Here is a 20,161-nt window from a genome sequence, read left to right on the forward strand (position 1 = left end):
ATCTAGTATTTTTCTTACACATTTGGGAAACTTTCAATGTTTAAAAATTCTGAAATTCATAGTTTCCAATACTTTGTGTACTTTGAGGTGCAGCACTGGTTTAATCTATGAGTTTTGCTTATTTATTTATTTTTGGATGTTGAAGAGTCTAAAAAGATCTCAAACAAAAACATTCAAAAGCTCTGAAATTTAGATTGTGACAATAATTAAGAAAATGCAAAATGAGCACTGGCAGATTTTTAAAAACTATTTTAATACAAGATTAATAGCAATTTTCTATCCAAATCAGAAATGAAAAATCTTAACCCAAATAATAGTCATTTGACAGTCACATAAAATTTTAGGTTTGATTGGTGCACACATTTATCCTGCATATATATTATGTATATGCACACAGAGACCTCACTATGTGCCATCCGTAGGTGTTCCTCATGGAAGTACCTCAGTACAAGGCAATGTCAAAGATTCCAGCATCTACTCAACTTTGAATGACGTTCCAAATGTTCCCATGCTACGCTGAGTCTGAGCTGTAGCAAACCATGATATAGTAAGTCTCCAGAATGCGTACAAATCAATACTGTATTTGTATGAGTTGGCCTAAAACTAAACACTGACTATTATCTCCACCAAGGAGGAATGCATGGCAAATTTATAAGTTATCATCTCTTTACTCTTCTGTTGGCAAAGCTAAACTTTTTTTTCAAGTTAAAAGTCAGATCCATTAGTTACTATAAGTCAATGAAAGTGAGTTTTGACTTATCCAAAACTTGCGTTTGCTAACCTTGAATCAAACCACCTGATAATTAGCCTTGCAAAGAGAAGTAATAAAAAAAAAATCACAACTCAGGAGTTTGCTAAGTTTTATTCCTCCTTGGGGACTTTAGTTGGTATTCAGTCTGTAGCCAAAACAAGTATGTAATGGCAAAAGAATTAAAGTAGGCTAATGTCTGTAGCAGGGAATATAAATTAAACCTCAGCATTCTGCATCCAATAATATTTTCAACGTGTTTGATTTAAAGAACGTTACTTTTAAAATTATTACTGCTTGTCAATGAGTAAGAGTGTTTTTCAGTGTAGACAAAATGGTATTTTTTTTATCCCTTACATTTGAAGTAGGTGATACAAGTTACTTTTCCTACCTGGGTAAATTAGTGTAAGGGAGTCAGATTTCTAATGCTAACATTTTGTGATGGCAATAATCCAAGTGCCAACTTTAGCCTTCATTAAAACTACAGAAGGCTGACTTGTGGCTGTCCATTAGTACAGAACCACAGAGATCTTATTCATAAATCTGCAATTCATTCTTCTCTGCTAAGGACTTTAGTCTCTGATTAGCTTTTGTTTTTAACATATACAAAGTATAATATACATCAATTACAGATGTGTATTTCTGTTAGAAAAATACATATTATAACTAAAGAACATGTAAATAGAGGCACTTCAATAAGCTAAGTGTTTGCAGTTATGAGCTCCACACACCAATTTCTAGTGTCCTATTCCAGTGAGCCCATTCCTCTCTACTCAAAACACAAGTTGTGATGTAACAACAGAATTTAGGGGACATCAAAACAAATGAGGGCAGGTCATGAAAGCCAATGGAGCTTCATTGCATCCCCTATCACTACACTGAAACAAGAAAAAATAATTTTGGTGGTGGATCCCGAAATATATACCATAATCTAGGGATAACTAGATTCAACAAAATCCCTTAGAAGTGGAAAAAAAATTCTCATGTTAAATTAGTTTGAAAATCAAAGGACATCACAGGATGATGATAAAGACCAGGAAGTGCAATTGAATAATAATATTTTGACCACATCCATGCAAAGGTGACTCATTGTGGCATCATTCACTGGTAGTCTTTTCAGCTCTTTGCCTGGCTAATATGCATCACTATATCTTTTCAATAGGAGTCATACTGATAATGAAGATGTTGAAACACATGAAGCAGGCGTTTATATATTATCTGTGTGATTAGTGCGTACAGAACATGGGTTCACATTCATTAATATAGTGGGTTAACATACACGTGCACAAAACCGTTTGGGGGAGAGCACAGGAAAAATAAGACATCCTGATCTATTTCATAGAAGATAATGTAGAAGTAGTTTAAAAACAAAGATTTGGAGTTTAAAGCCATAAAAACAAGTTGTTATTCAAATATTCTGAAAAATCAAGGCTGATTAAATTTGTATTGCACCTTAATTATTGGAGAGAAACAATACTGACTTCTGAGCAACATAAAATGACTGGTCCTTCATAGAGAGGTGTTATGGATAATTGGTGATAGGAAGCCAAAGGCTGGCAGTAAAATGGAAGGTTTTTTAGAAGTGTGTAATGCTGAATTAGATTAAGTGTTAATTCCATAAAGATTTATATGAAAGATGCCACAAAGTCTCTCGGAATCCTACATTTCATATTTTGTTAGGCATGAAGTGGCAATAGATGCTTGTAAATACTTTCTGTTTTGCAAAAGTGCTCAAATACACTTAATACTATTGTGCCACATGTGTTCTACTTAAATGTGATGACTAAATCAATAACTAATTTTAATTTTGATGAGAACAGAGATCGAAAAATATTGTTTACGTGCCAATACTGCCAATGAGCTAGTTAAAATGTGACTGGCACACTATGGTGTCTTGACATATTCCTTTCCCTACTCCAGATGCATTATAAAAGCCAAGAAACACATGGATAACCAACTGTATTCATAAAGCCCCAGTTTGGTTTATTTTGCTTCTATTTGCCAGGGGGAGCATTGGACCTGGCTTGGCGGATAGACTAGTCTCAATTGGATTCTTGAGTTTCAGCCAAGCAGTAATCATAGGCCAAAGGTGTTGTACATGAAAGCAATGGGTTTTGTGAATAACATTCTTTACGCACACAATTTCCATCACTAGGGAAGTCCCACACACCCAGGGCTGGTCCCATGAGCTCAGTACACTCTGAAGCACTGGAGACAAAGCACACTTGTGTGATAAGGGTGTGTCCTGGCAAACTTTTAATAGATGGACAGTTAGATATGCAAAAAGTTCTTTCTCTTGATTCTTGGTGCTCACAGGTCATTGAGGAGTCCCTTCTCTGAGCAGCACAAAACAAGAAGAGCTGGTTGACAAAACATTTTTGTTACAAAGGTGTGTCAACCCTGAGCTTGGAATTAAGAAGTTAAAATCTGTGATTTATATATATATATAGATATAAAAATAGATGATCATACTAAGACTAAAAAAGTGAAAGAAATCTCCATGTCAATACTATATATATAGGTATTTTTTGTCTTGACTTTCTGTTGTTGTGAGTTATTTTTGTAAGAGAATGCCCTTGTGATGGAGAAACCAATTGACACAAAGTAAATAGTTAAAAACAAAAACTTAAGTATGGATCTAATTGTAAATTCAGTAAAAGAACTCTTATTTGGGTAGGGTAATGAACACAGGGGCAGAAACGTCTAATTCATGTCAAACTTGTGGCAAAAATAGAGATTGTATGATTAAAGATGATTTTCCATTGAGACTTGGGAGAATGACTTGATGGGGGTGTCTAGTAGTAACTGAAGAAAAATCTGTGCCAATTGGATACAATGGACAGACATTAAGGGAATTAAGAAAAATGGTGCCGTTACTGGATTTGAAATTGGGTGGGTGAGTGAGAGGTGCTGAGTTGTAGTAAGGTTTGCTCTCGTATTAAAGACAAAATTCTAAATTTAATATCAGTACCCCCAAATCAGTTTGGTATTGTGTGGTTAGAGTACAAGATACCTCCAAGACAACAGTGTATTTTCACTACATTTAAAAAAAAATTTGAGCTTTCTCCTCCTAAGCGTTTTGTCAACCTGGTTTGTCACAGAAAAGCTTACCCTGGGAGCTGGCTGTCAATGCTGAACCTATAGCATGAAAGTTCCTTTATTTTTGCTCTCTTGTTGCTTCTTTGTTGAAAATGCAGTTGTCTTGGGGTTTGGCCTCATTTTAAAAGGAAAATTGTTTTCTTCCTACCTTTTTTTTTTTTGGGAAAAAAACTCACAACGTGAGATTCCTTTACTTCTGCAGCATAAAAGCAAATGAAGGTAAGAAAATCTCCTGGTACGAAAGATTTGAGTAAGAATTCTGTCTGGAATAAACAAGGTCCCCACAGATAGCTGAAGGAAAGAGGAGGCAGTTCATCTGGCACCCGGTATACTCTTTGGGAAAACAAAAAGGGAGGCAGATAGCAATCCTGCTCTCTTCTCATAGAAAAGGGTAGTTTTTGTGGCATGGTCCATTGTCCAAGAGTGTAAGAAAAGAAGGGAGTTGGTCACTCAAATAGCTAAAATGCAGTTTCATCTGACCAAAACCCAGGATTATCTGCAGAGTCTCTGCAGTGCCAAAACCATGCAGACCAGAGACCAGGAGAGGAGGGAGTGACCAAGCTGGGCTGCAGAAGAGTCCTCTTCCCTCCTGTCAGGGTCAACTGCAGGGGCCTCCGTGGTGATGAACTCAAATTCTGTGGGACACACGTCATCCATGCATCCACTACCACTCCCTGAGCCGCTGGATTCATCGCCTGGTGTGGAAAGAATTAAAAAGAAAGTTAGAGCATACATCAGGAAGAAATGGAGGCAAAGAACATGACAGGTCTGGCTGTGGGGTTGTAGAAAGTCTCTCATCCAAGGATCGCTCACCAGCCCCAACAGGTTTGTTCTTCACGGGCAGGTTTGTGATGGGCTGGTGGACTATATGGAAATAGTGTTGATGCACAACATCCATTGGGATCCAGAGTTCTATCACCCAAGGATTGTGAGAATCACAGGCCCAAAGGGAAACTGTCCCTGCATGTTGGCATTAGAAAGATATTCCTTTTTCTGGTCAATATTTAAGTGATTTAAGTTCCACTGTTTGCTTTTTTTTGTACCTCAGAGCTATTATTTGCAGCAGATATGCTTTTAAAAGGACTTTAAACAGGATATTTCAAAGGAAACATAGGAAAGGAAAATTAGCATTGCAAGTCGAAAATTGGAGGAGCAAGAGCAAAGAGTTGTGGAAGATAGATATTATTGTTACTCTTGATTTCTTTTTCCCCATCCATTTTCTTCTCCTAAGAACAACAGTGGACTCTTTCTCAACCAGTGTCACCCTCTAAATTAGGGGTTTTAGAGCTTGTAGGTTCTTTCTTTCTCTCTTTCTCTCTCTCTGTCTTCCTTCCTTCCCTCCTTCCCTCCCTCCCTCCTTCCTTCCTCCCTCCCTGCCTCTCTCCTCTCTCCCTTCCTTCCTTCCTTCCTTCCTTCCTTCCTTTCTTCCTCCCTCTCTTCCTTCTTCCTTCCATTCCTCCCTCCCTCCGTGCCTCCTTCCCTCCTTCCTTCCTTCCTTCTTTCCTTCCTTCCTTTCTCTCTTTCTCTTTCTCAGTGGTATTGAGGGTTTAAATTCAGGGCTTTGTGCTTGCTAGGCAGGCATTCTACGATTTAAGCCATACCACGAGCCCCTCCATTTTAAGTTATTAGAAAAAATCAAATGAAGAATAATATTTTGTGAGATTCAAACTTTGAGTTTGATTGGAACACAGCCATACCTTTTTGTGTTCCCATTATCTATAACTATGTTCATATTACAAGAGTAGAGTAGAGTAATTGTGACAGACACCCTATGACTCTCAAAGCCTAACATGTTTAATATCTGGCCTTTTACAGAAGTTTGCCATTCTCTGCTTGATAACAATGCCTAGGTGCCCACACATATGCCATCTTGGAGTGGCATCTTCCCTTCTGCCCAACGTATCTCTTGTCCTGCTCTATCTCACATCTCACTGCTTGGTTCCTTCTTGTTCGATAAATCCAGATAGGGCTCTATCAACCATGATTAGCTCTTTGTACCCAAGGTTCTGCATCTATGCATACAACCAACTGTGGATCAAAAATAATTCTAGAAAGTTCCAAACTGAAAATCTTGAATTGACAGCACACTGAGGTAAACCCACATGAATGGAATGATATGTAAGCATACCCTGCTACAGCCTCCTGCCATGTCACAGACCCCCAGTTTCTCACCAGCATTATGTACTATGTAGTACTAAGGCAATTTATATAAAGAACTTGAGCATCTGTGTATTTTGTTGTCTGTAGGGGGTCCTGAAACCAGTACCCAACTGCTGTGCTAGCTACATGGAAGTACTTAATCACATTATATTATTTATTTGCTTGTTTACTTGTTTGCTATTCATCTCTTCCATGAGAATGCAGACTTTTTGAGAGTAGAGAATTACATACACTGCTCACTTCTGAATTTACATGGTCATTAATGGTCCCTGGCATATATCAGGTGCTAGATAAATATTTTTTGAATAAATAAATGTGACTTGAGCAGTTGACTGAACATCTGTCCATTTGCACATTTAAACAAATGTGAATGATAATGTGTGTGAAGACAACTTGATAAAATGCACGAGGACATTGAATCCATGGCTGTCAATGATGCCTGGTGGAAAAAATATAGTTCCTACAGAAAAGGTGACCTAAAATCGAAGCTGTCATTATTAACTTAAATGAACTAAGGTAAGTCAGTTAGCCTTGCTGAGGTTCTGTTCCCTTACCTTAAAAAATAAAAGTAATAACATCTATTTCATGGAATTGTTATGGGGAAAATGAGTGAGAAAATATTCCCAGAAGGATTCAGGAAACCATAAGCTTTTAATAACATTTGCTTTTTCCCTCACTTACTCACTGATTTCAACCACTATCAATAAACTCTGGAAATGATGAGGGATGGGTCTTTGTCTGCTCCTAAGGGCCTGGTGCCATCTTGGTCACTGATGCTATTTATGTAAAGCCTCTGTACTGTAGGGACTCTTCTAATGTCCCCTTGAATGAGAATGATACACCAAGCACTATTTTTTTTTTCCAAATGGGACATCTAAATATCAGTTAAGATCATTTGAATACACTATAGTAAGTTCTTAACATTTTCTCTGCTTTATCTGTAGTGGCCTTTACAAGAGGAAAAATGCCCATTAATTAAATTCAGAGATATCAGAACTGCTAAGGAAATTGTTCTGAACATTGGTATCATGAACAAGAAGTAATATGACCTTTACAAAGATATTATTAAAGTGACTTAGAATATTAAAATTGTAGGAAGCAAATAATGATAAAAGATTCTGGCTGGGAAAATAATGGCCCCATCTCTTTCTGAAAAGGAATCACAAATGCAGGGATTAGGGGGTGGGATGGGCAACTTAAAAATGTCAAAAGCAATAAGGTGATGATCAGTATGAGATGTGATAACAGTTTTTATGACAGACACTATCTTAGAGAGATAGAGAGCCCAGTTTCGTGTTCGATTAGAGCCGAGGGATGCTTTTAACTGTTGCTGATTTTTGTTTTCTTTGGAAGAGAAATGTAGCAAGATCTTTGCTTTCTGGGCAGTCCTAGAGCTTTGCAGGTTGACAGGTATGTAGCCTCTTTAGGTCAGAGAGGAGAGAGAAGCAATAGGGTCAACATCAACCAATTCTTATGTGTCTTGGATTATTCATTTCTGTAGTTAAGAAAGCATTTTTTTTAAACATGGAGAAGACACAAAGGACAAAATGAAGAAAATGAGGCTAAGTAATGAGCAAGGGACAAGCAAGAAGGCTAATACCTGGTGAAACATTGTCTTCTGAAGTAGTTTAGCTAAGAGAAGAGAGACTATGGGATGGTTCTGAGAAATTTGACAGCAATGAAGTTCATTGCTTGTTTCTTTCTCTCTTGTTAATTCAAGCACACAGCCATCATCTTTTGCTTCAGTGACTAAATTACAGAATCATCAGCAACTTCTCATATTATGTTCAAGAATTCTTTTCCTAGGAATGCTCTTAGGGTACACATGTAAGAGAAAACCAATTCAACAATAACAACAACAAAACCTGAAAACTTAAACAAAAACAAAAATAAAAAATAAAAAAGGCTAAAAACAAAAATTTAAAAAAAAAATTTGAGCCATGCCTGGCTCAGATTAAAAATTTGAAGTATGATTGGTTTCTACAGAAAGTTTATGTTCTTCACAGGATTATAAAGTCAAAGAATTATAAGTAGAACAATCATATGTTAGTGACAATCTTTAATTTGTTCAAGACATCAGTTTGCTAGTGATAAGACTGGGATTATAGCCCAGCTTGTCGAAAGTCTAAAATTCAAGTGTATTTCTTCATAACCATTTTTTATTCTGGAAGCGGCTGGTTCCTTACTTGTGTCCTGAAAGTTGACATCATTGCCATTGTATGCATTCTTCAATTTATTGGTCATCACACGGAGAGCCATGATCTGCTGTCTGATGAAGGTGTCAGGCCGTGTTATGTCTACATCCACCTCGGGATTGTTGATCTGGTTGGTCAACCCATCATTCATGATCTCAGGCAAGTATCTGGGAAGCAGACAGGGAGAAATGGATCAGGGTGATGTAGCAGGGACCTCAAAACCAGATTCTGCCATGCTGTCTAGAACAGGGAGCCAACTACCTGGCACAAGCAGACTTAGTTCCTGGAAAAAAATGCCAAACAATAAAAAATTTGAGGTCATTTTTTTATTTTAGGAAAATTATATGTATATAAAATATATATATGTATATAATATATGTAGAGATGATATACATATATATGTAGAGATGATGCTATAATGAGCCCCAGGTACTTATTTGGATGCCCTCTGTAATTTCTACAAAGGGGCTGTCTCTATCTGTGTGCTGGTAAGAAACGGATGGCACACTCAAAGGGGTAAGAAGGAGAATTTTAAAAAAAGACAGTGTACAAAGATCCAGATGACAAAGACTGAAACTGCAGATAGGCTCCAAATGACACAGCAACTACCCAACCAAGGTCTGTCAGGGAAGGAGCCAGGGCAGGGACTCCAGGACCTCTCCAGTCTTTCCTTTTGCCCTCCAGACTGGAAGCTGGTTTTACGGCACAGACCAGGGTGGAGGGAGGAGGACTGGGTGTCAAGACACTCTCAAGTGTTTTGACTACTGAGCACAAAATGAGAGCTGTGGTTTATGCCCCTGCAGGCTGGCAGCAGCCCTGCTAACTGCTGTCACTATTATTCTCCTATTTCTTGCTATTGTTCCCTGAAAGCCAAAAATAAAACCAACAAAAAACCCTTCCTTTTCTCTATTTTTCATTCCAATTTACATATTCGTGTATACTGTCCTTATGCTTAACATTCTTCCCCTTCCTGCAAATCACTTTCCAAATTCCAGAAACGAAAAGCTCTATCCATCAACCTCCACAGGAAGAACCACATAGAGAAACTTCGATAACTAAGCCATTTTTCAGATATTGAATCTTACGCATGGCGTATTTGTGTATGAATTGCTCTATCTATTTTAAATTAGAGATCCCCTGAATAAGCTCTCTATTTTCATCCCTATCTCGAACAAAATTGACTTCACAATGTCCACTAAATAATGAATAATAAAACACACAGAGGGCATAATAAATTCTTTTCCACAATGCTTCAACTATTACTGCACTAAAAAATGTCCTAATAGAGATTTTTTTAAAAAAAATTCATAGATCCATACCTTTTTATTTTTGCAGTAAAGCATAACTTCTGTCATGCTTTTTAATATAGCTAGTATATTATTGCATTCTGAGGTTGTCTTCCTGCTGTAACTTCTAACACGTTGACTGTCATTGATATGTAATTATGTGTTTTGGGTTCCATAGTTCCACATAATTGTCATGGCCCATTGGAATAACATGGCCAAGGCTGGCCATCAATTGCACAATGGATTGAGAGGCTGCAAGATGACAGTGTATTCTGGTGTCACTCCTGCATATTTCAGACTCTGATTCCTGCAGTCGTACCTGGCTTAGTCAGAGGTGGGACCTGTCTCTCCCTGGCACTGCTCATTTATCAGCAGCTCACTGCAGTAGCTTTCTTGGGAATGCTGCCCCTGGGAATGTGAACATTCAGCAACAATACAAGACTGCCAAGCAAACCCAGCCTCTCACTGTGCCTACTGATGCTCAGACACAGGCAAAATAAGGAACAATGCACCCGTGCCTTCCAGAGCCTTTTCTACTTTCATTGCACTTAGAGGGTGACTTTAGACACAATGTGGGAGCTTAAACCTAAAGTAGTTGAAGAAGAAAACAGCCATTTTGTCACTCAAGATATAGATCCTAAGGCTTAAATCCATGATGTCAGCTGGAAAGGTTTGTGAAAGCTCAGATGAGCACCAGGGTCTCTTGGACCTGTTCATCTGCTGCCTCTCATGTTTAGTCTCTACATAAGCTCAGATTCATCTTTGAACCCACAAGGCTCTTCTTTTTGTTAGCTTCTGCACAGATCTTTGACACACAGCATCAGGCTTTTTGCATCATCATATCTCTGGAAGACACAGAAGGAGACTCTTGGCACAAATGTCCCAGGATCTAAGGCTGGATGCATGTGTACTTGAAGCAGGGAGAATCCAGAAGTGAGGACAAATTAGAGTATTGAAATGGGGCATTGTCACTGCCAATGCTTCATGCTGTGGAGTGGCAAGTAGGTGACATTCAAGAAGAGCCAAGCAGAACCTCCATATTTTGGTTGACTTCTATTGGCGAGAGCAAGACTAGGAGCTAAATCTTTGGTAGCTTGGCAGAATTATTTTTTTTCACATCTAATCTCATATTGTTAGTGGAGGCCTCCTTGGTTATATCCAAGCATTATAGCAGCTTAAGGTGGGAGGGTCCTATGAGAATTTAGCAGGGGGCTGAGGTAGTCAACTTTGTGGATGGCTGTAGGCTCTGTGCAGGGACCTTCACTGGTAATGCTGACAGCTTCTGTCACCTGAGAGACATTAAATACACTCGTCATTCCTACGAAAATTTCCCACTGACTAATCATGCAGCTGACATTCTCACCATTTAAAAATCACTCTTCACGGCCCAGTCAATGCTTCCAGAAAAACTCTGTTGCTCTCTGAATGTGCTTGCTGGGGAGAGAGCCCTGTTAACTTGTCGGTACTTAGCACTTCTCATCAGCATGTTCATGGTGGGGTAGTCCTTCTGATAGAAGAAGGGACAGATGGAGGGAAAGGGATACACATTCTCAAGATTGGGATTTGCAAGTTAAACATTTGAAAAGCAAATTGCTAGAAAGGACGGGTTTAGAGGTACCCAGGGGGTTTGGCATGAATCCAAGTGGGAGCTGTGTTGGTCAGTTTTCTGATACGATAGTAAAGGACTTGAAAAAATCAATAAAAAGAAGGAAAGATTTACTTTGGCTCATGGTTTCAAAGGTTTCAGTCCATGGTCAGTTGACTGGCTCCCTTGCTTTGTTCCCGGGGCTAGGCAGAAGACACGGCAGAAGGAAGCTGTTCACCTCATGGCAGTCAGGACCAGAGAGCAGGAGGAAGGGACTGGGGACAAAGCAAACTCTTCAAGGGCATACCCCCATGTACATAGCTCCTCTAACTAGGTCCCAAAGCCTAGTTTCAACCACCTCCCAATTATGCCATCAAATTATGAATCCATCAATGGGTCAATTCATTGATTAGGTCAGAGCCCTCATGATCCAATCAATTCCCTAAAGCCCTACCTCTGAACATTTATTATTGGGGATCGAACCTTCAACACATGGATATTTTATTGGGGGAGGGGCTAACTCTTCATATAAAAATTGTAATAGGAACTAAGTTAGGAACGGGCCAAAAAGGGGTAGGTGGGTGCTAACCTGAGTTTGTTTTCAGAAGCCTGATAACTTCTGACTGCTCCTGCCTCTGGGCACAATTGGAAGAGTGAAGTGAAAGCAAATTTAGCCTTTTTTTTTTTTTTTTTTTTGCCACAAATGAGCTCCATTGAACACACATCTCTATAGTAATTCCTAGTTCTACACTTGATCTTAGCCAAGCGGTCAAGAAGAAATCTGCAATTCCTAGCTCTCAGCCACATATTCACTCATCTGCAGCATGCTCATGAGTCTTCCTAATTTAAGAAGATATCATGCTAATACAGACCCAGAATTCCTTATGTGTGCTTCCAAATTTTGAAAATCTCCAGTTTTTTCTGCAGCCCATTTGTTAGCAAAACATAATTCATATCTGAAAGGAGGCCAATTATAGTTCTTATTTTTCCAACTTAGTGCATTATTAATACATTTTGCTGTAGAAATATTAATGTGTTTCATTTTGGGTTGTAGGTCCATACTCCACTGAGACTACCACATATTATACATTGTATTCACTATGGTAATATTCTAAAATTTAAAAAAATTCTGAAAATATATATAGTCTCAAGTGTCTCAAGTAAGGGAGTGCAAACCAATGGTATCAGTGACCTCCTTTAGAAACTTAATTAAAATCTAAATTTTAAACTCAATATATATTAAGATGGCTATTATTCAAAACAACAAAATAACATGTGTTGGTGAAGGTATGGAGAAACTGGGATCATAAAATGGTGCAGTCTCTGCAGCAATGGCAAGGCAGTTCCTTAAAATATTAAAACTAGAACTGCTCTATATTTCGGAGATTCTACCTTTGGGTATATACTCCAAATAATTGAAAGCAAGGGCTGAAACAAGTATTTGCACAGTGCTGGTCATAGCAGTATTATTCATAGAAGGCCAAAGGTTAAAATAACCCAAGTGCTCATTGATGGATGAATGGATATAGTGCAAGTGTGGTATTTACATACAATGGAAATATATTCAGTGTTAAAAGGGGTAGAAATTCTGACAGGTGGTACAACATGGATAAACCTTGAAGATAATCAACTAAGTGAAATCAGGTTTCACAAAAGGACAAACACTGTGTAATTCCACTAATGAGGTACTTAGAGTGGCCAAGTTCATAGAGGTAGAAAATAGGGTGATGAGCACCAGGGCCGGGGAGAGAGGCATGGGGGTGGGGCACTGTTAAAGGTTTAATGGGTACAGAGATTCAGTTTGGGAAGATTAAAAAGTTCTGCAGAAGGATGAGGGTGATGCTACCATCGGTCAGACTTCAGTACTATTGAACTATACAGTGTACAATGGTCAAATGGTAAATTTTATGTTCGGTATACTTTACCACAATTAAGTATAACTTTAAAAGTTCTTGATATAGGTTACGCTTTTTTTTCCTTTCTATTCTACCTGGCAGGTAAGTAGTATCACCTAATGCATACTGTGACCTTTTTCTTTAAGTGGATTTAAACATCCTTGAGGACTGTGAATTCTTAAAGACATTGCCTGTAGCAGTAGGTATTCCATGATATGTGACACTGAGCATGGTCAGAGGCTCACCAGCTGTGACCCTGCACACCTGAGATCTCTCTAGGACAGTGTGCCCCTGGGCAAGTACCTTAGCTACTTTATTTCATTATTCACTCTGCAATTCTAATGCATTTTATGCAAATTAAGTGGTTCACATGACTTCCCCAAATGCCAAACTTGTTCCTCAGCAGTGGCTGACAGTAGCAGAATCAAAGTTTTAAAGCCTTAATTCATGAATGTGGCTGGGCTCCAGCTGGAGAATGGGAGGCAGGAAATGGCTTAGAACTCTTGGAGAACACACAGTGCATCACTGCTGCAGTGAGCACAAGCTAAATTCTTTGGCTTAGCTGCTTAACTCATTGGCAGGAACTCCCCAAACCCATCCTTTCTTGATAAAATGGGAGTCACCAAACTACAGAATGGATAGAAAAGAAGACTTTGAGCCAGTTTCCAGGGCTGCTGTGCCACCAGCAACCTATTCCCTTCCTCTTATTTGTAGCTACCTCTGCTCAACACCACTTTCAAGGGGTTCACATAGCTTCCTCTCCCCGAGGACAGCCAGGGAGACTCCTTGGATGCTTTCTTCCCTGGGTGCAAGGCGAAGGGAAACAAGCACTTGAGAATGCCACGTGCCAGATGCCAGCTGTTTTCCTAGACAGAATTCCCACCTTCCCAACATGTTTGCCTGGCTGGGTATACATCGAATATTTTACAGCTCTTTAAAATGTAGCTATAGTGCTTTGGAACATATTCTGCCATCTGACTCAAACTATATTGTCCTGCCAGACCTGCCGAGTCACTATCTTGACAGATTTCTCATCACCATGCATCAGTTAGCCTTCCTTCCTTCTGCTCAGACTTATCCAGTCATTACTTGCTATTTTCTTTGGTTAGACAATCCACAGGGTGACTAGTGAAAGTGACTCATCTATTTTCTAGATTTTTCTACTTTTCCTACTTCTTACAATTTACTGTGTTTACCTGTTGGCCTCAGGAAGGATTTCCTTAGGGACACAGTATTTCTGGGACGATGAGGTGCCTTGAAATATAGCAGAGGTTCCTTGAAAAAGCCATGTCTCCAACAGATCCAATTAATCCTTGTCCCTCAGCCAGCTCCTTGATTGCCTGCCTTAGAAGGCATTTTAGGAAAAGGATACATTGACAGCTAAACGCTGGCTTACACGTAGCAAAATTGGAAAGCCGTTTTGCCAGTTTTATGGGGTGAGGGAGGAGTCTGGAGATGTCTGATTCAAGGACCCTGAAAGCCCTCAAATAATTTACATCCTATCAGGTAACCCACATGGGGGCATTCGTGTGCATTCTTCCTATTCCAACTCATTTTCTACAAATACTCCTCTTCTTAATGCCTGTGAGTTTAGAAAAAGTATGCCAATAAAAAGGAAATGATCCTAAAGGAAGATATAGATGATGTAGTTTAATATAACCACGGCCTAAAAGAGCAAAAATCTACCTTTCCGTGAGCAAAAGGTAAGAGCCTATGTGAACACGAGTGAGCTTTGCTTTTCCTTTTGCTGCTGCCTGACAGAGTTCTGCCCTGGCTATGCTAACCACATAAAAGTTTTATTTCCTTCTGAGCCTATGCTTTTCTGTCTCCCACCTAATCATTCTTTTCCAGCTCCTGTGCAGACAGCTCATTCTGGCCAGTGGCTGTCCAGGCACCCTTCTCAGGAGTGACTGATGACTGCAAAAGTCCTCCTAGGGTGTCCAGATTCACCCTGGGAACTTGAGGAGGCCTAGATTTGTAACCTGAACACGAGTCTTTAATTTTTTTTTCCTTTGGTCTTCTAGATTATTATCGATTTTCTTCTGTAACTTACTAGCTTCCTTTCAGTTCCTGTCTGTCTGTGTGGAGTTAGAGTTTTCCTGTGTCTTCTCGCATTTTCCCTTGAGAAGTTACCTGGGTCAGTGAAAAATAGGAGAAGTAGAAGTTCCACTTGCAGACTCACTTCCTGTTGGTCACTGAAGGTGCATCTGGCCTTCTCAGGTGATAGACACTGTTGTGAGCACTAAGGAAAAATCTTGAGGTAGTTCTTCTGAGCATTAATTGCTATGAAGCAAATGTTTATGTGCCTCCAGGATTCACGGACTGAACCCCTATCTCCAATAAGATGGTGTTTGGAGGTGGGGACTTTGGGAGGTGATTAGGGTTGGATGAGATCATGAGATTTGAGCCCTGTGATGGGAATAGAAGAAGAGGAAGGGACAAAAGCGCTCTCCACCTTGTGAAGATATGGAAGAAAGCAGTCATCTACAGGATGTTCAGGAAGAAGCCCTCACCAGCACTCAACCCTGCTGGTACCTATGGTATTTTATGATAGCACTCTGAGTTGACTAAGATACTCATTGAATCAAATTCTGACCAAGGACTCAGGATTCAAAGTATTTGTTCTCACCAGTCATTGCAATCCACCATTGGAGACTTGAGGTTTGTCCGGGACTATGTCCTGCATCATGGTGGCTGTGCTGTATTTCCAACGGAAAATTCCATCCTGACCCATTGCGAAGATTCAGTAATTCATTGTCAAGATGATTTCGACCTTACCTATCCTTGGTGGGTAACATTACACTTGAACGATGTGACCTTCTGTCTATATTGCTCCTGTTGTCTTTAACGTAAGAAAGCCCCATTAAAGGAACCATCAAAGGTATCAGTGAAGGCAAAAAGAAAACAAGAACCTGTGATATGCTCCCTGAGGCTGGTATGTCAACTGAGAAGGGAATATCTTACAGATTAATAGGTGCTGACAGGTAAAACACAGGACTGCCAGTTCTATCTGAATTTCAGGCTTCTTTTTAGAAGTGTGTTCCATTTGTTGTCTGGTATTTTTATGTACTAGTTCTAGTAGTCCTACCTGAGAACCTTGCTACTCAAAGTTTGGTCCCTGGACCAGCATTAGCTGCATCCCCAGGGAGCTTGTTAGTAATGCAGAGCCTCACTAAGGTCCTACCTCAGACTCACTGTCTTAGTTAGCTCAGACGTGTATGACAAAAAAACAAAAAACAAAAACTGTAGGCTGATAGCTTAAACACTTATTTATCACAGTTCTAGGGGCCTGGGTCATCCAAGATCAAGGTGCTGAAAGATTCTGTATCTGGGGTGTCTCTTCCTGGCTTACAGAGGCTGCCTTCTTACTCTGTCCTCACATAGCAGAGAGAGAGGAAGAGAGATACAGGAAAAAGAACAGCAAGAGAGAGAAGAAAGAAGAGGAAAGAGAAAGAGAAAGAGAGCGAGAGAGAGAGAGAGAGAGAGAGAGAGAGAGAGAGAGAGAGAGAAATCGAGAGAGAGTGCAACTATATTATACTGGAGCTTAGGATTTCAACATGTGTTTTGAAGGGGAACAAAATTCAGATCACAACACTTACTGAATCAGAATCTGCATTTTTACCAAGAGTTTAGCTGGCACATCAAAGCTTGAGTAGCATTTACAAACTCTTTTCATAGACATCCCAACAATCTTCACATTGTTCTAGGAAGTTGGCAAAGGAAGAGGAAGCAGGGAAGAAGTTCTTTTGACCACATTTTCTCAGTGTCAGAATGAAGATTTAAATGCTGATAGGACCATCGGGCACAGCTGCAATTTGTTTCGCACCAGAGCAGAGTGAGATTTGTCAGAGATGTGTGTAGTGGTAGAATGGAAGTGGGTTCGTATCCTAGGACAGCCACTGCTCATACACCCTGGATCACAGTCTCAAACACTGCAGATTGCATCTGTGGCTGCCCAAAGCAACTGTGTGTATGCATACTTTGTTCTATTTTATCACTTTCAACAGGTACCATTATTTTAATAACAGCTTTTAGGAAAGTAAGATAATCACTGGAGTAAATGAACATATTCACTGGAGTCATTTTGATTTCAGAAATGTTAAAATCTGAAATAAGTATATTTCAGAATCAAGGATGTCGAGAACTATGCAGGAGCAATCAGAAAAGAATTGGGAGCAATGTGGGTGGTGGGAGAGAAGCCTAATCAAATACTTAGGACAAAAGGGCTGCCAGAATGGGTGCAAACAGAAGAATGTGTCTGAAGGAGTCTGATGGATAGAATGTAGGAGAGAAGAATCTATCTGGCTTATCAGAGACTTCAGCAAAAAGGCTTTGGTTTATAAACTCCAGACCACCACACCCTTTCAATCCTAACAGATAACTGTGTTCCGTATCCATGAACACATGTTGATACATTTTTAAACTATATGAAGTTTCTAGTTCTTTTACTTCACATACTTGATAAGAATAACCTTTGTTTCTCCTTTTTTACTTTGTTTTACACCATTCATAAACATTTAAAAATGCCTATCTACTTACAATCCATACTTTAAAGTGGGGGAATGCTATTGTCTAAATTACAAATGGACTTAGTTATTGTGTTGATTAATGTTAATTGACATATAAAATTGTACATATTTATGGGATCTCTTGATATTTTTATATAGCTATATAGTCTGTAATGTTTAATATAGGGTAAGCTTATCTATCTTCTCAAAGATTTATCATTTCTTTGTGGTAAAAACATTCAAAATCCTTTCTTCTAGTTTTTTTGAAATATACAGTACAGCATCACTGGCTACAGTCACCTCCCGTGCAATAGCACACCAGAACTTACTTCTCCTCTCCATAACTTAGTACCCACTGATTAAGCTCTCCCCATCAAATGGATTCTTCAACTTTCAAAATAGTTTAGTAGAATTTCATTAAGTGAAAAATGTCTTGTGTGATTCTAGATCAATTAACATTTGGATGAAACAAAACTTCAGTTAAATCTAATTCAACAAGTCTGTATTATTTATTTACTATGCTAGTGAAAATAAAGTTGTAATATTCTTCCAGTGGAAGAATTAAAAAAAAAAAGGAAATTACCTGGAATTGTAATTTTTTTCAATGGGAGCATAATTTGAGTCACGAATATTTGACAATATATTCAATTGTCAAAACAATATACTTATTGTATAAGTATATACAATACTTTATTGTATTCTAAATAATATACTGCTAATGGCATAGGGACGGAATGAACAGTGCAGACCCCCTCAATCTTTTATAGACTTGAGAATCCATTTCGTTTGTTCTCTTAACTTGGCCAGGGTAGTATTCAGCTGTTACATGTTGAAGGGGGAAGGTACTGCTGTCAAAAGAACACTGGGCTAGGCCAGACATGGTGGCTCATGCCTATAATCCTAACTACTCGAGGACAGGGAAGGCAGAGATTGGGAACATTGCAGTTTGAGGCCAGCCTAGGCAAAAAGTTTGTGAGACCCCACCCCAACCAACAAAAGCTGGGCCTGGTGGCGCATGCCTATCACTCCAGCTATTCAGGAAGCATAAATAGGAGGATCGCAGTCCAGGTGGACTAGGGCACAAACCTAAGACCCTATTTGAAAAATACCTAAAAGCAAAAAGGGCTGAGAGTGTGCCTCAAATGATAAAGTCCCTGCCTAGCAAGCATGAGGTCTTGAGTTCAAACCCTAGTACCACCAAGAGGGTGGGGAGGGGGAAAGACGACTACCAGGCTAACAGGTGAGACATTTTCAGCTTTCAGCCTTGTTAGCTGGGTGTCCATGGACTCTCACCTGTCTTGCCTCATTTCCCCAATGAGGAACTTGGATAGCAATTCTGACCTGCAGTAGCTCTTGTTTTTGTTTTTATTATTTATTTATTTCTAGTATTGCGTTTGAACTCATGGCCTCACACTTGCTAGCCAGGCTCTCTAGAACTTCAGCCCCTACCCCTTCCTTGTAGCTCTTACTTCAGTGGTCTTTCTGTTCCCATTCGTTTCTTGGTGGAGTTTAGTTGCTTTTCCTACCTGCAATCATGACCCATTCTTCATATTTCCTTTTGTAAGCAGTCACATATGTGCTAATATTCAACAACCTGTATGACTGCCCATGGGTTCCCTGGAGCCTGAGCTGAAAAGTAGACATAGCAGGTGACAGAGCAGCTCATAAAGTCAAGCACTTATGCATTAGGTCACCTACTCCTCCTTTCCAGTATCTTTCTGTAGAGTCATTGGGAACAGAAACTTTCAAAGCTGTTCATTCAGTACTGAATTTGGTGCCCAAAGGTTTCCTTCCTAAAAGGCCAGAGACTATAAAACACGAAGTATTTTTAAGTGGCATGTTGTTAATATCATGAATATCCTTCTGTTCTCTACTCTCATGATCTAAGATTTGAACATTGGTATCTTGGACAACTTGAAATGGTCACAGCTCTTTCTTGGTTTCCCCTTGCTAGGCTCTTCTTGATGTGATTAGTAATATCATACCAATGCATGCTAAAAACTGCAATGCAGCAGTGTAAGAAATAACACCTAATGTACACCTCTTTTGCAATTTCTGCTTACCTTCTGTGGATTCTTCTGAACTTACTATTCACACAACTTCTTGTTCCCATTGAAGCAGTAAGACCCCAGAACAGACTCCCCTTTTAGCTTCTCCACCTGCTGGTCAGTCCTCAAAGATTCCTTGAGCCAATTTACCAGCTGCTGCACCCACCTGCAGCCCCACTGATGAGGGCTCTGGTAGATCCCTCTCCTTATATCCTGCCCCACCTGCCAACTCACAGCCAGACTCCCCATCCGACTCCTCCACCCCATCCAAATCCAGACCAAGTTCATTTCTGAGCTGAAGCAACACATTCACAACTTTTTTTTTTTTTTATCAAAGGGCATTGCAGGAAGATGACATCAGAGCCATCTCTTGTCCAGAGTTTCTGGTAGGCCCTCCCAAGGCCTGGGGCCCATGAGGTCCTTTCCCCTGTGGTCTTTAGCCATCTTCTTTTATCTTCTCAATGAACACTTCAATTTTTTTTTCTCCAAGGGGGAAAATCTACAGTTGAATTGCCATTTTTTATTTAACTAGTGATTACAAAAAAGAAAAAAGTAAAAAGAGCCTTGCGAATTTAACTCTGGATAAAAATAGCTCTGCTATCTTAAAGTCATTAAGTGAACATAAAAGGGCTCTTTG

General features: G+C 39.5%; 1 protein-coding gene across 4 annotated transcripts in view; it reads right to left on the reverse strand.

Annotated features, from left to right (window-relative positions):
- Positions 1-234: 234 nt before the first annotated feature.
- Positions 235-20,161, reverse strand: part of Gpc6 (glypican 6) — a 1,113,645-nt gene continuing 1,093,718 nt past the window's right edge. For all 4 annotated transcript variants that reach the window (XM_074043143.1, XM_074043144.1, XM_074043145.1 and 1 more), the window contains 2 exons: positions 8,194-8,369; positions 235-4,542 (listed from right to left, as the gene is read on the reverse strand). In XM_074043143.1, the coding sequence (XP_073899244.1) occupies positions 4,340-4,542; positions 8,194-8,369 (379 nt within the window). In that variant the 3' untranslated portion in view covers positions 235-4,339. The remainder of the gene's footprint in view (positions 4,543-8,193; positions 8,370-20,161) is intronic.

This window comes from Castor canadensis, chromosome 10 (genome assembly GCF_047511655.1).
Source record: "Castor canadensis chromosome 10, mCasCan1.hap1v2, whole genome shotgun sequence".
Lineage (NCBI taxonomy): Eukaryota > Metazoa > Chordata > Mammalia > Rodentia > Castoridae > Castor > Castor canadensis.